Source organism: Triplophysa dalaica, chromosome 7 (assembly GCF_015846415.1).
Source record: "Triplophysa dalaica isolate WHDGS20190420 chromosome 7, ASM1584641v1, whole genome shotgun sequence".
NCBI lineage: Eukaryota > Metazoa > Chordata > Actinopteri > Cypriniformes > Nemacheilidae > Triplophysa > Triplophysa dalaica.
Window position 1 is genome coordinate 1,390,737 of NC_079548.1, and position 22,453 is coordinate 1,413,189.

Here is a 22,453-nt window from a genome sequence, read left to right on the forward strand (position 1 = left end):
TAGAATGACACGCGTGTTTCGGTCTCTGCAGTCTCTTCTGTGACTCATGTGAACTGACAGCTACTGTTTGTGATCAAAGAGAGAACAGAGCAGGTGGTAAGACAAATAAATACATCTAATACTACCCTCTGAAATGTCCCTGCATGCTTCAGCATCTTCTCAAATATTGTCACATCATTTGTACACCTAGTGAGGTTCAATATTTAATTACATATCAATCATTATATTATTAGATATTATTGAACATTATTTTCAACTCGGTTGAAAAATTTTACAATTTAACGTGACATCACATTTTTATTTTATTAGGTGGTTCAGTGATTCTCAACGTGTGTGACACGGGTCTGTTTAGTTCAGATCAGCTTAAAAACAGGACAAAGTCACATTGCAAAACAATCAGTCTTAGTAACATTTAACAGAGAGTAGAAGCAGGCCCCCCACTTCCCATTGTTCTAAAATATCTTAATTTTCCTCTTTAACATGTTAATACTTTTGCATATTGTTACGTTTTTAACTTTTTGCCTTGATGGACGTTTTGGTGTCTACGTTTATAAATAGTTTTGGGAATGTCTGGGTCCTGATGCAAAACCAGTTGAGAACACACTCATGTCTGTGTAAGTGAAAGTGAAAAGAAACGGCGGGAAGGCGCGCATGAGGGAGGGGGTCGCATGGAGGTAAAGGGGGGGGGGCGATGGTTTGGGGTTGATCCGAGCAAAAGAAAAGAATAGACCCGGGGTGGCCTGTGCGATGACATCATTTCTCATTTGCATAAATCTCAGTCTAAGCGCTGATTGGTCACGGGCCGGAGAAACCGAAGCCGTTCGCTCTATTCATCCCTTTCAATTTCACCCCCGCGCGCTCCTCCCGCACTCGTCCGGTGTGCGCGTGCGTGCGCCGATCGCCAAACGCCGTTTCATTCTGTGCTGCCAGGAGACGCGCATCTCTTTTATCGCCGGTAGACGCCGAATCAGCTCGGAAAAGTCTGTCTCCGGTCCTCCGTCAGTCTAAGGGTTTTATTCGCAGGATTGCTGTCGGTTTTACTCGATTCGCGGTGACGATCGCCCGGCTGTCTGGTTGGAAAAAACTGAGGAGACGCGAGTACTGACTGGGCGTAGCTGGAGGAAAAGCGCTTGAGATTCGGTGAGATCCGCAACACGAACAGACCCGATGTTATATTTATAGCGTTCGTGTCGACTTTCAAACCACATTACACTGATAAAGAGATCATGTAAATCCGGATTACACGTTAAGAGAACGCGTGTCATTTAGCTATTTGATTTACGGCTGAACACATTTATATGTAAATTGTATTAATGAGTTCACATCAGCCGGTAACACCGGCGGAATAAATGAGATCATCAGATGAGAATGCCGCTGCAGCGATCAGGTTTCACACCGGTTTGATTTATATGTTGTAAAATATCACATCGCCCATGTTGTTATTCAAGCGATTTTATTGCATTTAATGTTCGTGTATTGTCTCTCACTTATTCAGAGTCGCCAATTGTTCCTCCTTTCATTCAGTTTGAATGGTGGATGTCTGGGCGGTGACGGGTAACTCATACTGGAGCCGAATCTAACCACGGACAGTCCTTATAAAACACATATTAAACAGAATGATAAAACAAATGAAATGTTAAAATGGATTTTTATGTTAAAGGTGTCTTTTTTGGGACCTAAATGCGTTTTCTCCGCACTTTAACTTATCTCTCGTGTCTATGGTCGGGTTCTTTTGTTCTGCCTCCACCCGCCCGGTCCACATTAGATATTCATCCCCAACATTCACCCGAAATTTAGAAAACCCTGGAGGTCCAGATACATTCACAAGCAAAAGTAAGGAAACGTGCTGGCATATCAATTATAAATAGCATATATAGACCAAATATATGGAATGTGCTATTTAATGATATTTTTATACATCTGTGTGTGTATAGGGCTATAATGTGTATAAACTTTATCAAATAAATGTAAAGCTCCACATATATGTTTTGAACTTTCATGAAATTCGCATCACTTACAGAGGCGTGATGGTGTGAAGATGAGCCGGTATATTAAGGCGGTAAAATCGCGTTATTAAATGTAATCGTGTACAGCCTATCAAATATAACTCGCACGCCCAGTTTGATATATTCAGATTTGGGGATTCATTGTCTAATCTTTCTCTTTTAAATGCTGTTTTGTATGTGCCGGTACAGAATAGGATGAAATATATACAGAAATATAAAGCCTTCTGCATGAACAAACGGTGCGACATTAGCCTACCTGCCAAAATACACCCCAGCAGTGCCAGTTCATCTGTCAAAACCTTAAAACAATAGAGGCGTATACTGCAGTAAACAACCAGCAGCTCGATACACTTCATTGGTCTGTCGTTAAGTATTGATGTTTCTCACACAAATTAAGACAGAGAACAATTCATGACTGCATTTTTGGAAATGTGCTTCGAGTTTGGAGACGATTCAAGATGAATTCTCTCCGAAGGAGATTTTTGTTTGAGCCTCAGGTGTTCTTGTCATTATCATTAAATTGTCTTTATTTATTATTGAAAATCAACAGGGCGTTTTTTTGTTGTATGCTAAGGGGAAAGATGAGTCTCACCGCAGGCATCGGGTTTGGGTCGTCCTGCTGTTAAATCTTTGTTTTGTAAGTCAGTTCATCTCTTTGTCTTGCTTAATAGTTCCTTTCTCGTCTCTCAGCAAACAAAAGGGTTTAAGACGGACGCCTCAGCCCCCTGCAGTCTCACAGCTCCAGCACATGTCTCTCTCTCTGCTGTTCTTTATTCAATGACACTATAGCAAGAATGAAACTATGTCTTAGAGACGGATGATGCAGAATATTGTCTGAGTATAGAATTAAATGGTAAAATGTGAGTCACTGGTTAAGGTCATGACAAACATAAGGAACCAATCTACAGACTGATTCTGGGTTCATCGGTGTTATTGTTCTGTCAAATGATGATTCAATGCTGCAAGTGTCTCGGTCCACAGGGACAGAGCTCCTGAACGGAGACATTAGAAGCAATTACAAACGTGCCATGCCATGATGGGAGGTTGCTATGAGGAGGGGTTTGACTTCATCTTAGCAGTGCTCTGATTAGCTGAGATCGCTGTCAGTCTTTTTTTTTTTTTTAAATAAAGCTGACCTCATTGATGTCATATAGTTTATGTTTATATGAACCGACATGAGAGAGTTCCACTGCTCTGTTATCTGGACCACAAGCGCTGCCATGAGGTTTCATTGTGTCCCGAGATGATGCTTTAGAAAAGCGATGTGGTTTTCCCGTGTCATGTGTTCTTCTTGGATAACTCTGAATTTTTCACTCGGATCTCTGGAGGCCGAGCAGTTGTCACTGGACAGTTGGTTGTGTTTGGATGAGATATTGTGTTGCAGCTGTGTGGAAGGGTTCTTGTTTCTTTTTTGGGAAGTGTTTTTGTGGTTATGGTTAAGCCTTTTCTAAACACATTGTATGGTTGTAGTTCTCCTGCTGTGTTTCTGTCAGAAGCAGTATTATGTTGGTTTGTGTTTATTCCTGATGCTCTGATCCTTCGTGACCCGGTTCGATTAGGTTCTTAATGATTCATTTTTGAGGGTTGCCAAGGTTTTCAGAGTGGTTTTGAACCACTCAGTTGCTATGGGGTTGCCAGGGCATTCTAAGTGGTATTGAACAGGTTGCTATGGGGTTGCCAGGGCATTCTGAGTGGTATTGAGCAGGTTGCTATGGGGTTGCCAGGGCATTCTAACTGGTTTTGAGCAGGTTGCTAAATTGGTCTGACTGGTTTTAGGAGGTTTGCATGGGGTTGTCAAGGTGTTCTGAGTGGTTGATAAAAAGTTGCCTTTTGGCCAGGTCTTAAATCATTATTCTATTCTGCTTTAGATATGGATTGATCCCCTTTCAATCACAATTTACTACGCTATGCTTGTTTGTTTTATAACTTTATTATTTAAGATTTCAGAAGAAAACTTAAGGGAAATATTGGAGATGGCATTGAGGAATGAAAGTTCATAAAACTATAAAAAAGCAACATTAGACTGTTCCGATTTCTGTCAAGATTATTTGTGAGTAGAGTCTTGACCTTAAGCAGCTTTCACTGTGTTTACTCCGGACTACAGCGGTGAAAGTGTTGATCACTTCTAGAGCCAAACCTCTGGATTTGTCAGCCTAGATGTGTACATGAATGTACAGATGACGATCAAATGGTTATGTTGATTCACATTACGTGTTAAAGTTTTTTGTTGAGTCAGAACACAACAGTGGACCCACAAGGGTTCAGAGTCCATCTGGAAGGTGCCAGAGCAGAAGTGTAATCCTCTTATAGTTTCAGTCATTTCCTGTGTGTGTGTGTAAAGGCTGAAGGGCATGTTTATTGTCCAATGCAGATGTCATTTCTGGCCATGCTCTCACAAACACAAACACAATCACACACACACACACACACACACACACACTATCAGTTGTCATTGATCGATCCCCACCAGCTGCTCTTCTATCAGCTCTTATGTAATTTGGCTCTCTGGTGTTTCAGGGCCCTCAGTAGATAACAGTTATAGGCAGCCTCTCCAGTTACAAATTAGTTAAAAGGTCCCTGTTCCCCAATCCCCATCTTCAACTCTTTTTAGCCCCTCCTGAGAGAATGAGGGGTGTCCACATGCTCCTCTAATGCACTCCTCAGAGTCTCCATCTGTGACCTTTCTCTGCGTGATCAATACTCCTCTCGTCTCTGTGCATCTTCTTCTGTGTGTGTGTCTGTCACAGGACGGCCATGTTGATCTCGCGGGATTAGCATCGTCCTTTGTTTTGATTTAAAGGGACAGTTCACCCAAAAATGAAAATACTGTCATCATTCACTTACCTTCGAGTTGTTCCAAATCTGTTTAAATGACTCTGTTCTGATGAACACAGAGAAAGATATTTGGAAGAATGTTTATAATCAGACAGATTTTGCCCCCCATCTTCTAATGAAGATAGAAACTCAAACGGGTTTGACATGACATGTGGGACCGACTAGTAGAGGATGACTGAACTTCTATTTTTAGGTGAACTGTCCCTTTAAGGTGCGTGTTTGCTGCGTAACCTACTAGACTTGAGTGTTTTATGTTCCAGAAAACATGTGTTAATCTCCTACACAGTACACAGGGATTATACACCTGGATTCGGTCCAGATATCTGTCGCCAGCCGTCGACGCCTCAGAAAACAAAAGCCCATTATCCATCTTGGTTTACTTCAGACGGGCTCTGTTTTGGTTCTGACTTCCCCCTTAAGTCTTTCTCTCTACCCGAGGGTCTTCACATCCCCTTCCTCTCGTCTCACTGCTGTGCCCTACAGAATGTGTGCCCGAGTTTGTTTTTGTTTGTTGGGCCGAGGGTGTTTTTGGGAATGTGCTGTAATCTCGATGACGGGGGCAGTGAAATGGCTTTTGTGCGCTCGGACAGCGGTGGTTTTGTCATGTGCGTCCCTCCAGCGGCCCAACAATCCCTTCTTTGGTGACTTGTTTTATAGTGTGCCACGGGCTGAACGACTTCATCTCAGCGCGCGTGTGCTGAATAATGGACTCAGTCATGAGCGTTCGGAAAGTCACATGATCAGAAGAGAAAGAGACGATAAGTATACGCACGCAGACGCCGTCCCTCTCGACTGTCATTTTATTTGTGTTATGGACCCCAGTGCCTGATTCATGAACTTATGATGGACGATCGGTGAATAGATAATGGACTGAATCTGAGACTTTAAATTGAATGATGTCTGATAGACACTGGACGGTTAGGTAAAGTTATCATGAACATACAGCGCTTCACTTTTCTTGAGTAAATGTCTGTAATGCTTCCCATTATCTGTCATAGGTTAAGAGTTCTTATTTTCATTTTCTTTGTCTCAGATGTTTCTCTCTGTTAAAATATCAAATGAGAGTGTGATTGTTTACACACGTGAAGACACGCTATTTTCTAAAACCGCCCCTGCGTTCCAATTTGCCTACTTATATTAGCCCTATTAATAGATAGTGTTTTTGTGTAAATAGTAGGCACTTTTGAGTGCATGGCAAAAGAGATCACACACACTGGGACCAAAAACAGGAAGCGGAAGTGGCCGTTGTTGCCTAGACAACATGGTGGCCAATTACTGTCACACACATCAAAATACAGCTCTTCTTTCCATTCAGGCCATTATTTTGTACGTTATGTTTACTGCATACTTACATTTGTTAATTTAGTGATGCATCTGTTGTATAATATATTAATGCTGTGGAGCGTCAATAGACTCGCGGAGAGTAGTGGGTAATATCAGCCGTTAGCATGTGCATCGTTCTGCACTTCCAATTTCTACCGGAAATAATCAACCATCCGGGAATCTATGGAATAACATTATCCACATACTACAATTAGGGACATACTGATTCTACTTTCGAGTACTATTTAGGATGCATAGTATGCAGATTGGGATGCAGGGCGGAAGTGGATGAAGCTGAAAACGGTACCCTTGCGTTTTCATGTGTACAACCGATCTGTACGTTTCAAAACGATGATGTCATCACCCCAGCTCGCAAAGTTTATGCGCATGCTCCAAATCTTCTGTTTTGGAACTTCTTTAGTGCATCTCTGATCCAGATTTTCTGCGGCGACACTGATTTGCCGTCTATGCTACATGGTTTTGAGTCAGTTAAGCGGTTTCATGTGTACGCAGATATTTCTTGAGACGACTTTGTGAAAAGGAAAAAAAAGATTGTCGAGAGAAATCTCTGGCCTGGTGTGAATGTGGCCTTTAAATAATCTAGAGAGAGAACAGCTATCCATTAAAACAGACTTAATAATGATTGATTGTTATTTTATAATCGTCTTCTGTGGTTTGTAATGGATGTGAGTAACTTGCAGGATCTGATCTCCGTCGCTCTTTATTCTGTGGATGTAGAGGACTCTCGGTGACTTTAATGGCAGTTTTGTGCTCAAACTCCTCGACCTTTAACACTTCAGAGCAGAACAGTGATGTGTTTCTCGCTCGGGCCGCTCCCCCTCATCACCCCCCATCCTCAGCCCCATCGAGGGGTCCTGGTGCCTCTGTTAGCTCGTGTCTGAATGGATTCAGTGTTCCCTTGTTTTACGCTGAGGGTGGGTGTCGGGGGACTTCTGCAGCCTCCGGGGGGGATGTTGATAATACAGCATCTTTAGTCTCAACAGTCAGAGATGACCGCCAGCAAGAGTTGGCCGGACCAACGTGATGTGTGTAATATTAAACTGTGACAAATGACATGATGATTCTGTGTGACGCTTTGAAACAGTCCTCTGACCCAACGCCAAATCAGAAGCATCACAGAGCAGAAGCCACACAATATCTGCAGCATCTCTGTGCTACACTAATCTCTGCTTTCTTCTACAACACTTCCGCCATTCACAGTTATTTAGGGGACAAAACGGGTCGGCCTTGTCTCCCGTAGTGAGCTATTCACACAGACTGTTAGTGCGTACTGAGTGTGCCGCTTGTTTTCCTGTTTGCCATTTATTAATAATGTTGTTTTGAGCCCAAGTTGCTGAGGCTGAGATGGAGGTCCTGCTGCTCTCATCATTTATTCTCTCGTATGGGGTTGTAAATCTGTACGTGAGTGGAAAACCAATGAAGATATTTTGAGAAATGTCAAAGGTGTTTGTGTTCAATGGAGTTCAGTGCTGTTTGAATATCAGCTTTCTTCAAAATATCTTCTTTTGGATTCTGAAGAAATAATGAAGAGGATTCATCTATATGTATGTTTGTGTTTTTTTGTTTGTGTGCGTGTGTATGTATGTATATGTATGTTTGTGTGTGTCTGTTTGTGTGTAAGTACATGTATGTTTGTGTTTTTGTATGTTTGTGTGTGTGTGTGTGTGTGTGTATGTATATGTATGTTTGTGTTTGTTTTATGTGTGTGTGTCTGCATCCGTGGGTGTGTGATTCAATGTTTGTGTGTGTGTCTGTTAGTATGTTGTGTGTTGTGTTGCCCTCAGATATAAAGAGGCCAAAGTGCAATTCGTCGTTGTAATGCGTCTCTTACCTGATTAACATGAGGCGGATCTGCACTTCTGTGCCTGGCACAATTTAAGCTCTCTGATTGGCTGTCGCTGGGGACCTGCCAAAATAATGCTTCAGGAATGTGTCCGCGTATGTGCCTGTTTGCTTATGTCATATGTGGGTCTTCAGAGGATGAGCGCTTGTCTTCTGGCCGCTGTTAAGAGCCGAGTCATCCCTTCATGATCGTGTCAGCTTCTGCTTCAGGATTGGCTAGAATAATTGGATGATGTGAGGAGTGAGCAGATATATCCCTGAGAATGACGGAGGATAGGCTCCACCGTATACTTAAAGGGATACTCCATCCTACAAGGAAAATTCTGTCCTGAATGATTCACCCTCAAGTTTCTCAGAACCTGTATTAATGTCTTTGTTGAACAGGAAGAAAGATATTTTGAAAATTGACATTTCTGAGACCCTATTGACTACCATGACTAAATGGTAGTCGAACTGTTTGCTTTAATACATTTTCAAAATATCTAATTATGTGTTTATCAGAACAATTTTTTTTCTACAATGGTAGTCAATGATGTCCCAGAAATCACAGTTGCTAACATTCTTCAAAATATCTTTCTTTGTGTTCAACAGAAAAACAGTATTTACACAGGTTTGGAACAACTTGAGGGTGAATAATTCATAACTAGTTACTAAGTAATTAGTTACTGTGATGTAATTACTTTCCCCTTGAAAAAGTAAAGTAAAGGATTACTCTTATTAAGGGATTATTTCTGTAATTTATTTACAGTTACTTCTGATGTAATTGAACTAAATACTGTGTTATACATATGTGTGCAATACTGGACTTGAAATCAAAATTCAAAGTCTCTGCTTTAATGTATAATTCTCACATTTGTAATACTTTGGTCATTAAATATTAATACTTTATGTAGTTTTATATTATTTATATGAATTGAATTAAAAGTGCCGTTTCACTTCTATCCTTGACTCACTGAACTAATCAAGGTTTAAACTATAAAGAAAGTAATAAAATACTTTTTGGAGAGAGTCATTTGTACAGTAATATAATTACACTGGATTTGTCATGAGTAACTAGTAATCCATTACTTTTTCAGAGTAACTTTCCCAACAATGTTTACAGGATTGTGTTTGTCAACACCAGACACACTGTAAAGGTCACAGAAGTCAGATGAGATTGACCCTGATGGGTTTCTGACCTCTGAGGTCACTGTTGTTTATGTTTAGAGGAAATGATTAATGTCATGAGGTCAGGTGATGATGATGTCTTCAGCACCTGACATTCTCTCCAGCACACAAACACAATCAGGATCAAAAGATGAGAACAGGAGGAAGTCAGGAGGGGTCGAGGCGACACAACAGACTCTTTATTTATAAGCAGTATTAAAATAAAGAGATGTGATGTACAGAGATCAGCCCTGGAGCTCTGAGAACATGGAGAGCTGATGCAACATGTGCTCATGTTTATCTCTCTCTTCATTTTTAACTAATTCTTCATTTCTAGGTGATGATTTATTGCTGCATTTAGCTTTTGCTATATATAGTGTTCAATTCAATTAACATTTATTTCTATAGTGCTTTATAGGACCTTTACTCTGCCCAACAAACACTAGAGACATGAGGAGAAATAAAATAAAAAGAATTTGCAAAGTCAAGCATTTATATAACTCAAGGTTATTCTTAATGTTTGAACAAACCTCGAACCATGAATGAATAATAACACAAAACTTTTAGCTAACTGTTGAGAGTTGTGTGTCTACTTTCTAAGGGTCAGATTCTTATTTTGTGCGCAGCAGATGACGTAACAATCACACACAAAGTGTCTCACAGATGCATGTTAAAGGAAGGAACTGAGTCACATGTAAAGATCACAGTATCATGGACACACAGGGATGGGCTTCTTTGACTTGGCAACCTTTCAGACCCCCCAAATCCTTTCTCTGTCCCCTCCCCCAGTTTCTTTTTCTCATTGAGGATGCTCAGCTGTCAGGACCATCTGTGTGAGAACCAGCTGAGTAATGGACCGAACGAGAGAGGAGGGGTGGACTCCTAAAAAATGTTTTTTAATCCACGGTCGGCTCAAAAAGAGACAAACTCAACCGCTGGGCTTTGATGCTTTTTGACATTGTTGAATGTAGAGATTTGAATGTGAGGGTCATAAAGAAGCAGTCTGGATGATGATGGTGAGATGTTCAGAGATGTTGAACTGACAAGAGAGTCGAGGCTGTGTGTCTGATTTCAGTATTTGTTATTTTCCCATGATCCCTTGAGCCAAAGTGTTTCCTCTTGTTGGCCTCTGACTGGATAAACTTTACTGAGGAGCCGCTGCGCTTAAATCATGTTAACAACATCTACTTCAGCAAGGCACTGTGGGTAATGCATCTGGCAGCGCTGCTTCGCTAGTAGTCAGCAATCAGAAATGCCCGTTAAAGAAAACCCAGAAACATTTTATTCATAAAATATGACGGATGTGTTGCATCTGTTGTCTCGCACCAGCCGTCTTCATAAGCTCTGAATCAGTTGTTGTTTTGGTCCACTATGTTTTTACATTCTTCCTAAAGTGTTTTTTCCAAACCTGATTCTTTATCTGATTGTTCTCTTGGATTCGTCTCCTGGAATTCTCTCTTGCTCAGGCTTGTTGTTTATTGCGTGTCTCAGATCAGACTACAAATCTAGCAAACAGCGTTAGTTAGTTCAGCTTTCCTGTAGCTCAGTGGTAAGAGCATTGCGTTAGTTGTGGGTTCGATCCCAGGGGATTGCAAATACCTATGTAAAATGTATAGGATAAAGCAATGTAAGTCGCTTTGGATAAAAGCGTCTGCAAAATGCCTAAATGTAAATGTAGTTCTAGCAGGTCACGTGAGTCAAGCTCACTTCAGCTGATCCTCCTCTACCTTTAGAAATATGACACAATGACAACTTCTGTTTTAAAATACATTCAGCCAATATCAGCGTATTGCGTTGCTCCGGAGCAAATTACCCCCCTCCATCCCCAGCTCCACCTCACATTTACAATCGGGACTCCACTTCTGTTATTCCTTTTCATAAGCATCAACTACATTTTATTGATGTGTAACACTTAAATGTGTTTAAGAACCAATGACGTGTGGGTGTTTGCTGCATTGAGTTTTGCCCAGAACAGAACCATTCCACCAGTGTAAACTGAATGCTAACTGTCAATCATTTTTGACGGTAGTGAACCTAACGCAACTCTTTTGATGCTCTGGTTTTTGTTTTCAGATCAGTTGCCATAGCTGTCTGATAGCCAGCCTCGGTTCCTCATTCCTTTATTCCTAAAACGGGCCAGCAGGACTAAGACAAGATGAAACCGGATGGTGTTGACGTGGCATCAGTGGAGCCAATGGAGGCTTTGAACGCAGGTCCGGAGATTGAGGTTGCGCCAGCAGGTGGAGCTCAAGACCAGGCCTCGCCCGGCATGCAAACTGAAGGTGCACCTCATCCAGCGGAGGCGCTTTCAGCAAACGACAAGACTGGGAAAGAGAAGCCCGCAGATCCCAAAACTAAGACAAAAGCTCCTGTCAAAACAAAGTCGTCCACTGCTGGTACCAAGACGTCCACCACCAGCTCCCGTCCCACCACGGCCCAAAGCCGTTTGACTAACGGCACGCAGAAGACGCAAGCCAACGGAGTCGCCAAAAAGACCACCGCAGCCGGAGTTGATAAGAAGACCCCGACGAGTGCCGCTCCTAAAAAACCACTCGGCTCTACGGCTGCACCCACCACCAGGACCTCAGTGAAGACGACTGAGAAGAAACCTGCGGCGGCTCCAGCTAACGGAGTGAAGAAAACCCCTGCGGCATCAGCGAGCAGTCTGAAATCCAACCCAAAAACAGCAGGTTTGTCATTTATCGCTTGTGTTTCACATTCAGTCAAACATTTTACTGTTTGACCTGATGATGAACGCTTTCCGTCTCCTCTCATTTCAGCTCCTACTCCAAGACCCGCCTCTGCATCAACCACCAAGCCCGGCACCACCGCCTCTCCCAAACCCCCCGTCTCCAAGACAACCAGGTGAGCATCTGATCGGTGCAGATGGTCTCAGAGAAAGCACTCTGTTGATTAGAAGTTTGTGTCCAATCTTACAATCCCTTTACATGTTTACATTTGGTTAATATCAATTCTGCGTGATAACAGAATTTGGCAAATTTCAGAAGAGCACGTTGTCCTGCAGGGAGGTGATTTACATTTACAACATCTCCACAAGTAGGCCAACAGTCTCTGCAGTAGCGCCTGCAGTAGTTTAACACAAGAAATTATACTGTGCAGAGATGATGTTTTCAGGTCATTGTGTGTGTGGTCAAGAGAGAGAGAAAGAGAGAGATGCATTTATAGAGCTGAATGTCAGAATGCTTTTGTCCGTAACTTTTGTCTCTGGATCATAATCTATGTTTTAAAGGGGTCATATGACTCTGTTAAACGAATATTTAATATAATATAATATAAATCGAGGTGTGCTCTGATTGGCCAGTTAACCAGTGCGTAGTGATTAGTGGAATACTGCAAGCGTGTGATGGAAATGTGACGCCTCTTTCAATATTTGGAAAATCAGGTTCCTCTTCAATTGTTCTGACAGGTACACACACCTTACTTGTGTATACATTATGGCGGTCTTAGTCACATCAGACCGCCAACTGATGTAGATTTGTGGGGGTGTGGTTACAAGAGGCGTTTCAGGCAGGTCTGAGTGAGCATTCACTTTTAGATAGAATGCATCTTCTGTTCCCACACTTTCATTTCTGCAATTTTAAGTGTCTAATACATTCATGGGCAACTTATAACACACCAAAGACACAGAAAAGTTTTCGGACCATATGACCCCTTTAAAAACATCAAATGTGCAGGTTACTTTATATACTTCGTAATTTCCCCCAAATCCAACAGCTGGCCGTATAAATCAAGATTCTAAGCTCAGTTTTCTGAATTGATATGAAGTAATGTTGTAATGTAGCATGGTTCTATTCTCAAAGCTTTTTTTCCGAGTAAAATTATGACTTCATTCTCATGATTTTCATATTTAAGACTTTATTCTCAAAATGTGTATGACTTTAATAACACAATGCTCTGACTTTATTTTCACAGTTTAGATTTTATTCTCAAAATATTACAGCTGTATTCTGGTTATCCCCTTTGTCGTTTTATTACATGCCATCAAAACTCTTTATTCTAGAAGATGTTGTTTAATATTACCAGCAGGGTGAAATGTTAATAAAGCTGATCTGATCTTAATGAATAAATGTGAGTCAGGATTGTGTCAGAACAGGGTGATGTGGTGCCGCTGCAGCTGTACAGGATGTTTATACGTCATGAAGTGTGTTTTAGTGTCTCATACACACACACAAACACACATGAAGTCAAGATCTTTAAAGAATTCTCAACAGAGATTGTTGACAGCTCTGTGTATCTCAGCGAGCCTTGGTTTGAGTTTTTCTCATCATGTGTTTTGACTGCATGTGTGTGTGTGTGTGTGTGTTGTCCAGTGTTTTCCTTCATTATTTTCACACACATGTGATGTTTTGTGTGTGTGTGTGTCCTGCTAAATGTTATGAATGAATCTTTCATTAGAGTTTGAGCCCGTCCCAAACATGCAGTTTTGTTGAAGTCAGTGTTGTTGTGTTGAATGTTTACAAGCAGAGCAGTGTTTATATAACTACACAACATCAGCTGTTTTCTCAGGAAAACTGAACTCCAATGACTTCCATTGTGTTAACAAAACCACTGAGACATTTCTCAAAATATCTTCTTCTGTGTTCCGCTGAAGACTCATTTGCTGGTTTAGGACCAGCTTCAATCAGAATATGACCAGTTACCATCCTTCAAAACAATCCTACCTAACCAGCATATGCAGTTGTTCCCAGCAGGGATGAAGGAGAATAAATGATGACATCATTACATTTTTGTGTGAACTGGTTGGTCAGCATCATTGTGAAAATATGTTTGTGAGACTTGTGGTGGATGTTTATGGATTTTAATATGAATCACTTTATTGTTGATGTCCTAATGAATGAGATCTGTTTCCTGCGGTGGATGATGTCATACTGATGGGTGGGGCAGTGAAGGGTGTATTCAGCACATCTAAACTCTTCTGACTCATAAGTGAATCACTTTATTTCACACATCAGTGTTTCTTCATCTTGTGTTGCTCAGGAGGTCGTGGTAGCACTCAATCCACCAGAGAGATTTATTACAGCCACTGCACCTAATCTACAAATGGAGCCTGCTGGAAGAGTGTGTGTGCGCATGTGCATGTGTGTGTGTGTGTGTGTGTGTGTGTTTGTGCCTTTGTGAGCCTGACAGTCATTTGATGGATGTTTTTAAAACACTTGAGTGAGTTTTTGCTGCAGTGCTCCTCTGACTTCACATGCAAGCACACACACACACACACACACACACACACACACACAGTGACACATATAAACATACACACAGAGACAGACACACACACACACACACAGACACACACACAAACACACCCATAGAGAGACACAAACACACACACACACAGAGATAGACACACACAGACATAGACACACACAGAGAGATAGACACAGACATGCTCAGAAACACACACACACACACACACACACACACACACACACACACAGTGACACATATAAACATACACACAGAGACAGACACACACACACACACACACACAGACACACACACAAACACACCCATAGAGAGACACACACACACACACACAGAGATAGACACACACAGACATAGACACACACAGAGAGATAGACACAGACATGCTCAGAAACACACACACACACACACACACACACACACACACACACATAGACACACACAGATACAGATAGACACGCACACACACAGAGACAGACAGACACACAAACAAACAACTTGTCATTTGTATTCACTTTGTGTGGCTGTGATGTTGTAGTTTTTTCAGGCTTATGTTTTTGTGCTTGATTGTTAGTTTTGAGAGCATGAGTCAAGTAATGTTGTCATGTCTGTTACTCACATGTGTGTAGTTTTAAACTCACCTGACTCTCTCTATGACCCACTGAAGCTGAACACCCTTCATTTAAACACACTCTTTTAAACACTTAAACACTCTTTTTAAAGCTTTCAAAAGCTAACCATGTTAAAGAAACCTTTCAGAAAAATTACATTTGTGGAAATTTGTGATTTTTTTCATGAGTTGGTTAATTCATATGAATTTTCATGATGTCATTTATAAGTGTTGGTCTGCTTTCACACCAGTGACTTCATTATTGGATTTTCTACTAATGGCATGATTAACATCAAATCAATTCATCAAATTTACATTAACATACAATTTAATCATCTTGTGAAATAGTTGAGACTGGATGCAGTTATATTTCACCGTATACAGAGAGACTGTCAAACCATTATTGTTTGTACTCTTTTTGTGACGCAGCACATTCGTCTTTAAACAGGTTTAGATGTTCAGAGAATAAAATCTTTTTTTAGTTTGTTTAATAAGTTGCAAGACTTTGAGTGATATTCATGCTGGTCTGTTCTGGAGGGTTCATTAACACATGGTCGAGATTAAAGCTGCCTGTCTGGTTAGTGTTTGTGTTGAGATTTGACACGTTTAACACAATCACAGGCCATGAAATGACTGCAGATGTGCATATGATGCTTTTGGCTCGTGGCATAAAATCCATTAATCTTATTTTGTACAGAGGACAGATTTCATTCTGTATTAATGCTCACAGTCTGACATCTGAAATCCATCTCATGACCTGCACACACAGGTAAACGCCAGCAGACAGACTCTGTTTTAGCTTCACAGATGCATAAGAAATCATCCTGAAGGCACATGAATCTCACTGTTATAGAGATGATTTAAGCCATTAAAAGTTCATCAGCTGAAGTGTTTGAGTGAGGAGGAGGTCTTCATCATCATCATCATCATGTGATGTGACTTCAGGGCAAAATCTGTCGCTCAATGTAACAGTGAGTTAAACAGAGTTTATCATCCGATCACGCTTCAGGCAATTCATCATCACACACACACACTGATACAAACACAAACACGCACACACATCAAAGCGTTTGCTAGAAAATCAGGAGGAAGCCGCTGGTGTTAGTTTAAAACAGATGAGACTGAAAGCTTCAGTGCATTTCAGGATTTAAATGTGCATTTGATTTAAAGAGAGAAAACAATGGCCTGGTTTGTTTGTTTTTCTGTTCATTTGTTTATTCTACATACGGATTTAGTAGTTTTATCCACATAAGAAGCTGTCTGCTCCATTCCTGATGACTGTTGTCGAATAAGAGCATATAGTATACTATGTTTAGAACAATCCTCTGGATGATTGAGGACGCTGACATGATTGACCTTGCTTAATCTCAGCGCTCTCTGTTTCTCTCTCTCTCTCACTATTTTTCTCTCTCTCTCTCTCTCTCTCTTACAGTAGAATTTGTGCTGATCTCTCTGACTTCTCTTCCTTAACTTCAGTTGTCGTGTCACTGTACATTATATGTTGGTTTTATGTGCTACACCGAGCTCTCATTCTCTTTCCTATTCTTTCTCTCCATTTTGAATCGTTGTGTTTATATATTGAAATCCAAACAACAACTGCATTGACTTCTATTGTATGAACACTAAAGCACTATACAAAAATATCTTCTTTTTTGTTCCACCTGACGAAATACTCACATACAGATTTACAAACCACATGAGGGGGACCAGGTTTTTCTTGAACTCATGAATGCTTTCCTCTGTGAGGTTAATTTGTTTTGTTTCCTCTTCAAGGTCATTGTTCTAGAACCTTCACAGTTGGATCTCTCTCTCTCTCTCTCTCTCTCTCTCTCTCTCTCTCTGTGTTTCTACTTCTCGCTCCCTCACCTGCCGCTGAATTTGTAGGACACGCCCCCCATCCCTCGTGAAGTTTGCCTAGAGGAAACATATAACGTCAATAAGTTTTTCTAGCGGGATTCATGCTGTGTGCTCGAGGGGGATTTGCTTGGTTATTTTTACTCCTCAAAATGAAAGATTAACATGATGTTCGCTGTGTATTCTGCACTCATACAGGCTTGTGTACTCCAGCTCTTTATTTATAGCAGTAGAGAGTATAGACAGTAGAAAGGCCTGCAGGATCTAGTTTAGTTTATTTAGAGCCAACCGAGACATGTGATGAGATGATCTGCATCTGCCCTCAATTTAAAACAAAACATCTCCTGATTTAAAACATGCCTAAATGATTTGCCTGTCTTGGTACTTATTTAAAACAGTATTCTTTTCTAATGAATTCTTTTATGTTAACAGGCCAGCTGGAACTACCCCTGCTGCTCGCTCTTCCCCTGCCACCCCGAAACCAGCGACTCCCACAGCTGCCAGCAAAAGTACATCTGCATCCAGACCAACAACCGCTACACCGAAGACACCATCTACCACTGCTAAACCCTCTCCTGTTAAAACCACAGCCCCCCCTGCTGGTCGCACTCCCAATGCTAAGACCACAACACCTGTCAAGAAAGGTTGGCTGATGTGTATTTACTTCATGTTTTATCAATGCTTAGATTCAAATCAATTTGATAATTTGTATTAATTTATATTATTAATTAATTTATTTTTAGATGTCAGTAAGCAGCCATCCACCCCTGCGGCCAAGAAACCCTCTGCCTCGCCACTCACCCGGCTAGCACCGGCAAAAACCACCAAACCTGACACCCCCAAATCAGCCACACCTGCCAAGCCAGAATCCGCTTCCAAGAAACCCCCCACCTCAAGCAAGGCATTGGATGCAAAGACTAGTAAACCTAAGGAGAACAAGGCGGCACCATCCAAGGAAATCAGTGCAAGCGCCAAGACAACAAGCAAGTCCAGCGCTAAGACAAGCAGCCCAAAGAAGGCGGTTGGCAGCAGTACTCCAATGCCAGTGAAGCGTGGCCCTAAAACCACCCAGTCTGCAGAAGCCACAGAGGGCCAGAAAGACGACATTCTACCCATTGTGGCTGCGGTTGCAGCCCCAGTTGCAGCTGCCGTGGCTGTTGTTTCCATGACAACCTCAGAAGAAGCACCTGAACACTCAGCCACACCCTCTGTACCTGCTGCCTCTGAGGAAGCACCTGATGACTCTGTTACACCAGCCAGTCCTGCTGTCTGTGACGTTAAAGCAGATGTAACTGCTTCTACCTTGGAGAAAGCACCTGAAGACACAGAAATGCCCAGAGTTCCCCCTACCTGTGATGAGATACCTGAAGATAAAGTCACACCTGTCATTCATGCTTTTGATGAGATTACTGAAGTCACAGTCCCACCTGTCATTCCACCTTCTTCTGAGGAGAGACCTGAAGACACAGCCACACCTGTCATTTCCCCTGCATCTGAAGAGACACTTGAAGAAACGGTTACACCTGCCCTTTACCTTGTTTCTGATGAGGCTCCTGATGATACAGCCACACCTTTCATTACTTCGGCATCTGACGAGTTGCTTGAAGAAAAAGTTGCACCCGCCCATCATCCTTCTGATGATATGCTTGAAAAAACAGCTGCATCTGCTCTTCCTCTTGGTTCTGAAGAACCACAAGCTTTTGATGAGATGCTTGAAGACAAAGTGACATCTTTCATTTCTTCTGCATCTGACAAGATCCTTGAAGAAAAAGCTAAACCTGTCCTTCATCCTTCATCTGATGAGGTGCTTGAAGAGACAGTTACATCTAGCCCTCATACTGGTTTTGAAGAACCTAAAGCTTTTGATGAGATGCTTGAAGATAGAGTCACATCTTTCATTACTTCTGCTTCTGACGAGATGCTTGAAGAAACAGTTGAACATGTGCTTCATCCTGCTTCTGATGAGATGCTTAAAGAAACAGTTACATCTGCACTTCCTTCTGACTCTGAAGAGGCACTTGAAGACACCTTCACACCCGTCCGTCATCCTACTTCTTTTGAGACACTTAAGGACACAGTTATACCTGACCTTCAAGCTGCTTCTGTAGAGACATTTAAAGAATCAGTTGCCCCTGTCATTTCAGCCTCTGAAGAGGAGGAGCATGTTCATCCCCAAGACATCCCACAGAGCGTGGACATTTCCAAAGATGACAGTGCAGTGTCTCAGCTAGCTGCTACAGTGGATCAGGTCAGTCTGAATGAGCTTGTGTCTCCTGTGTCTCCTCTAGGCACCACAGTACTGTCCCCACCATCCTCTCCCACTGGTCCAACATCTGTGCCAGCTGAGATCCAAAATTCTGCTCCTATTTTGGAAATGCAGGCTCCAGCTGAAACTTGGTCTCAAAGTCTGTACCCCAGCAGCATGACCTCAGACAAGCAGGAGGAGGAGGAGGAGGAGGAGAAGGAGCAGGAGGAGAAGGAGCAGGAGGAGGAGAAGGAGGAGGAGGACACGGAGGAGAAGGAGCAGGAGGAGCAGGTGGAGGAGGAGCAGGTGGAGCAGGAGGATGAAGAGGATGAGGAGGATGGAGTCCAAGATGTCATTCAGATGTCCTCTTTTGCAGCAGAGAATATAATTCAAGGCTTTGATCTGCTAAACTGCACTGGGGCAGATCCCTTCAAAAGCCAAGCTCCCATCTCCCCCTGTCAAGTGAAAGAGGAGGCAGTGGAGAAAGCAGAGGAGGAGATTAATGAAGACGTTGATGAGGAAGACGACGAGGAAAGAGCAATTGACAGAGTGCAAGCAGTGTCCCAAACCGTGATTGACAATGATTGTAAAAAGGGTGTGGCTGATTTTGTCAGATCTGATTGGGGTAATTCACAATCAGATGATAGAAATATCAGTTATGCATATGAAAGAGAAGAAACATCTCCCTTCAATACTGAAAACACTTGCACTTCTAAAGAGACAAGTGACATCTTCTTGAACGAACAACCATTCCAGGGACCTCCTGGAATCGACTCTTACTGTGATGAAGATGAGGAGGATGATGAATCAGAGGAAGAACATAAAAAGACTGTGCAAGACCATAAGCAACACAAAGACAATGAGTTTGTGGGAAAAGACGTGGAGATGGTCTGCAGCAGAATGGCTGAAAGTGGAATTTGTGGTAATGATAGAGATGATGATGAGGATGATGAGGATGATGAGGATGATGAGGATTATGGAGGTGAAGAGTACAGAGAGGAGGCTCATCTCAGTCTTGACAACAAGGGACACACTGTGGATGCACCATCTATGACAAAGACAGAAGCTTGGGGTCATTCCAATCCATTCTCAGATCCATGGGTCCAGTCTGCTTTTATTGTGTCTGAATCAAACCCAATAGATGCAAGATCTGAAGAACCAGATACACCCCCTAAATCCCCAGTAGAGGCCTTCATACACATTAATACACCAATGATCAAGACCTCAGAACCTCCACCCGATGTCCAAGAGGAAACAAAGAGTGCATTTCCTGTGGAGTGTGGCATCTTGGCAGCACCTGCCATTGGGATGTTGCAGTCCAGCACTCTCAGCGGGACAGCTCTGGCTGCACACAGCAGCAGCGAGACAAGCACACCAGAGGAGCTTCAGGACTACGATAGCAGCTCCGGTGTAGAGTCCAGATCAGACAAGCAACAGACGCCGGTTCCTGCAATGCAGATAGACATGGACCAAGACCTTGGTATCCACCTGGAGCGAGGTGATGGTGAGGAGGAAGAAGCAGAAACGCTGCCTGCCGACGAGGTGTTGGGTGAGGCACTAACAGCACCCGCCTCGGTTCCATCGTCACCTTCAAGTTCGGGTGATGAGGCAAGTGACACAGAGGGTGAGTTGCAGATCAACGACCCTGACGTTGCAGTTGATGAAAGCGCCGCCATCCCTCACAACCTCGTTTCTCTTGATGAAGATGAGGAGGTCCCGGGGCACATGGGAGAGGAAGATGGAGATACGCCTCAGTCTGCAAACTCTGTGGCCTCTTATGGTTTCGACTGCTCAAACTCCAACGCCCACTCCACGGCCGAGAGCTGTGGGAAAAGCCCGGGTATCTTCAGTTTGGAAAATGAAGAACAGCTTCCAGAGGAGTTTAAGGATCCCTCGTTCATTAAAGAGCTTACCTTGCCTGCAGCTTCAGCCTACAGCGATGACTTGTTAGGCGGCCCGGTGGATCTGCTGCCTATCAGCGAGCCCAAAGAGAGAGATGCAGGCTTTGATGAGCACTACATGATGTGCAGGAAGACAGAGCCCACTGCGATGGAGGAGTTAGATCCCGAGTCTCCCATGCACCTGTCACCCCAACATGGGGATGATTCAGATGGCCAGCCACCCTACTACTCTACTATATGTGATAAGACTGATAATTTTCTGGCAGGTAATGTATAAAGTTCCTCCTTTGGAATGCACCTTGTCTACCCTAAACCCTGCACCCCCACTGTTCTCCACGTCTTTCAGATGTGGGATTAGCGAGTATGAATAGTAATAAGGAATGGAAAGGGGGGAAAGGAGAGGTGTCAGGGGAGGGACTATAGCTTTGTCTGAGCTGCTCTATGTTCTTCTATTACCATGCTCATGGTTATGATTGTACGGCTTAAACTTCTGTATGTACAGTAGCGATTCTCATTTTCTATTAGAATGTACTTTTTAAATAACACTGCGTTTCATGGCAACCCTGAAGATGAAATGTTAAAATTAGTCCTTTGATGAAAGTAATGCAAAAAAAAGAAACACACATCATGGACTCAACCTACCTTTGTATTTATCCTACTGTTTTTACCGATCAAGTGTCAATTCTTTTATACTTTGTTTTTGTTTTGTTTTATTTGATTTTGCTGTGGAAATCCTTGTCTTGTTGTCATGTTTGTACACACATCAGTTTTCCTGCACTAGCTTTATTGACTTCTTTAACTTGTTCCGGTGTCCAGCACTAACACTTTTAGCATTAAGTACAGGTTAGATGTTCCAGAAGCGTTTCACACTAGCAGTGTTTGACATAGAGAGGTGAATGTGTGTTAGATGGCTTGTCATGCTTCATTTTCGCTGTGATTTGTTAGATTTGGGCTACTTGACAATAACTGCTGAACATTTTCGTGAAGAATAACATAGATTCCCATTGGCACGTAACATAAGTGTTTTCAAGTACAGAGTTTCGACGGATCTGGATTCTTTCAGTATTTGGACGTTCGTGCTTTGGAACAGACTAACTCTTATTGTTTATGAAAAAAGTGTTTTCCTGCATTTGTAAATCTTAAAATAATGCTTGCAAGTCGTTGTATTGTGAGCACTGGGACATTTCGAGAACAATTGGAAGTGCATGTGCAATTCATCGAGAAATTGTGGTCCGGAGTGTTTGGATACGATACCGTTCACAATAACTAAAAGGTTTTCAAAATTGCATTAAACATTATTACAAGGCTGTCTGTTCCTCTTCTTTTTTTTCCCTTTTGTGTGTCATGAATCATGATGGTGTGTTATTATTTAAGTGCTGAAGTGATGAAATAACAGCGAGTGTTCATGTCGTCTGATCCCCTCAACTCAACACAGAACAGTGACGTC

At 42.3% G+C, this 22,453-nt stretch overlaps 1 protein-coding gene across 2 annotated transcripts; it reads left to right on the forward strand.

The window, feature by feature from the left end:
- The first annotated feature begins 878 nt into the window (after window positions 1-878).
- Window positions 879-22,313, forward strand: prr36b (proline rich 36b). 2 transcript variants are annotated; one of them, XM_056752338.1, is made up of 5 exons: window positions 879-1,140; window positions 11,247-11,863; window positions 11,954-12,038; window positions 17,293-17,504; window positions 17,604-22,313. In XM_056752338.1, the coding sequence occupies exons 2-5, from the start codon at window positions 11,329-11,331 to the stop codon at window positions 21,281-21,283; spliced, it is 4,512 nt and encodes a 1,503-aa protein (XP_056608316.1). In that variant the 5' UTR covers window positions 879-1,140; window positions 11,247-11,328; the 3' UTR covers window positions 21,284-22,313. The 2 variants fall into 2 exon arrangements, with proteins under 2 accessions (XP_056608316.1, XP_056608318.1); XM_056752340.1 differs by lacking the exon at window positions 879-1,140 and adding an exon at window positions 1,237-1,833.
- The last annotated feature ends 140 nt before the right edge of the window (window positions 22,314-22,453 follow it).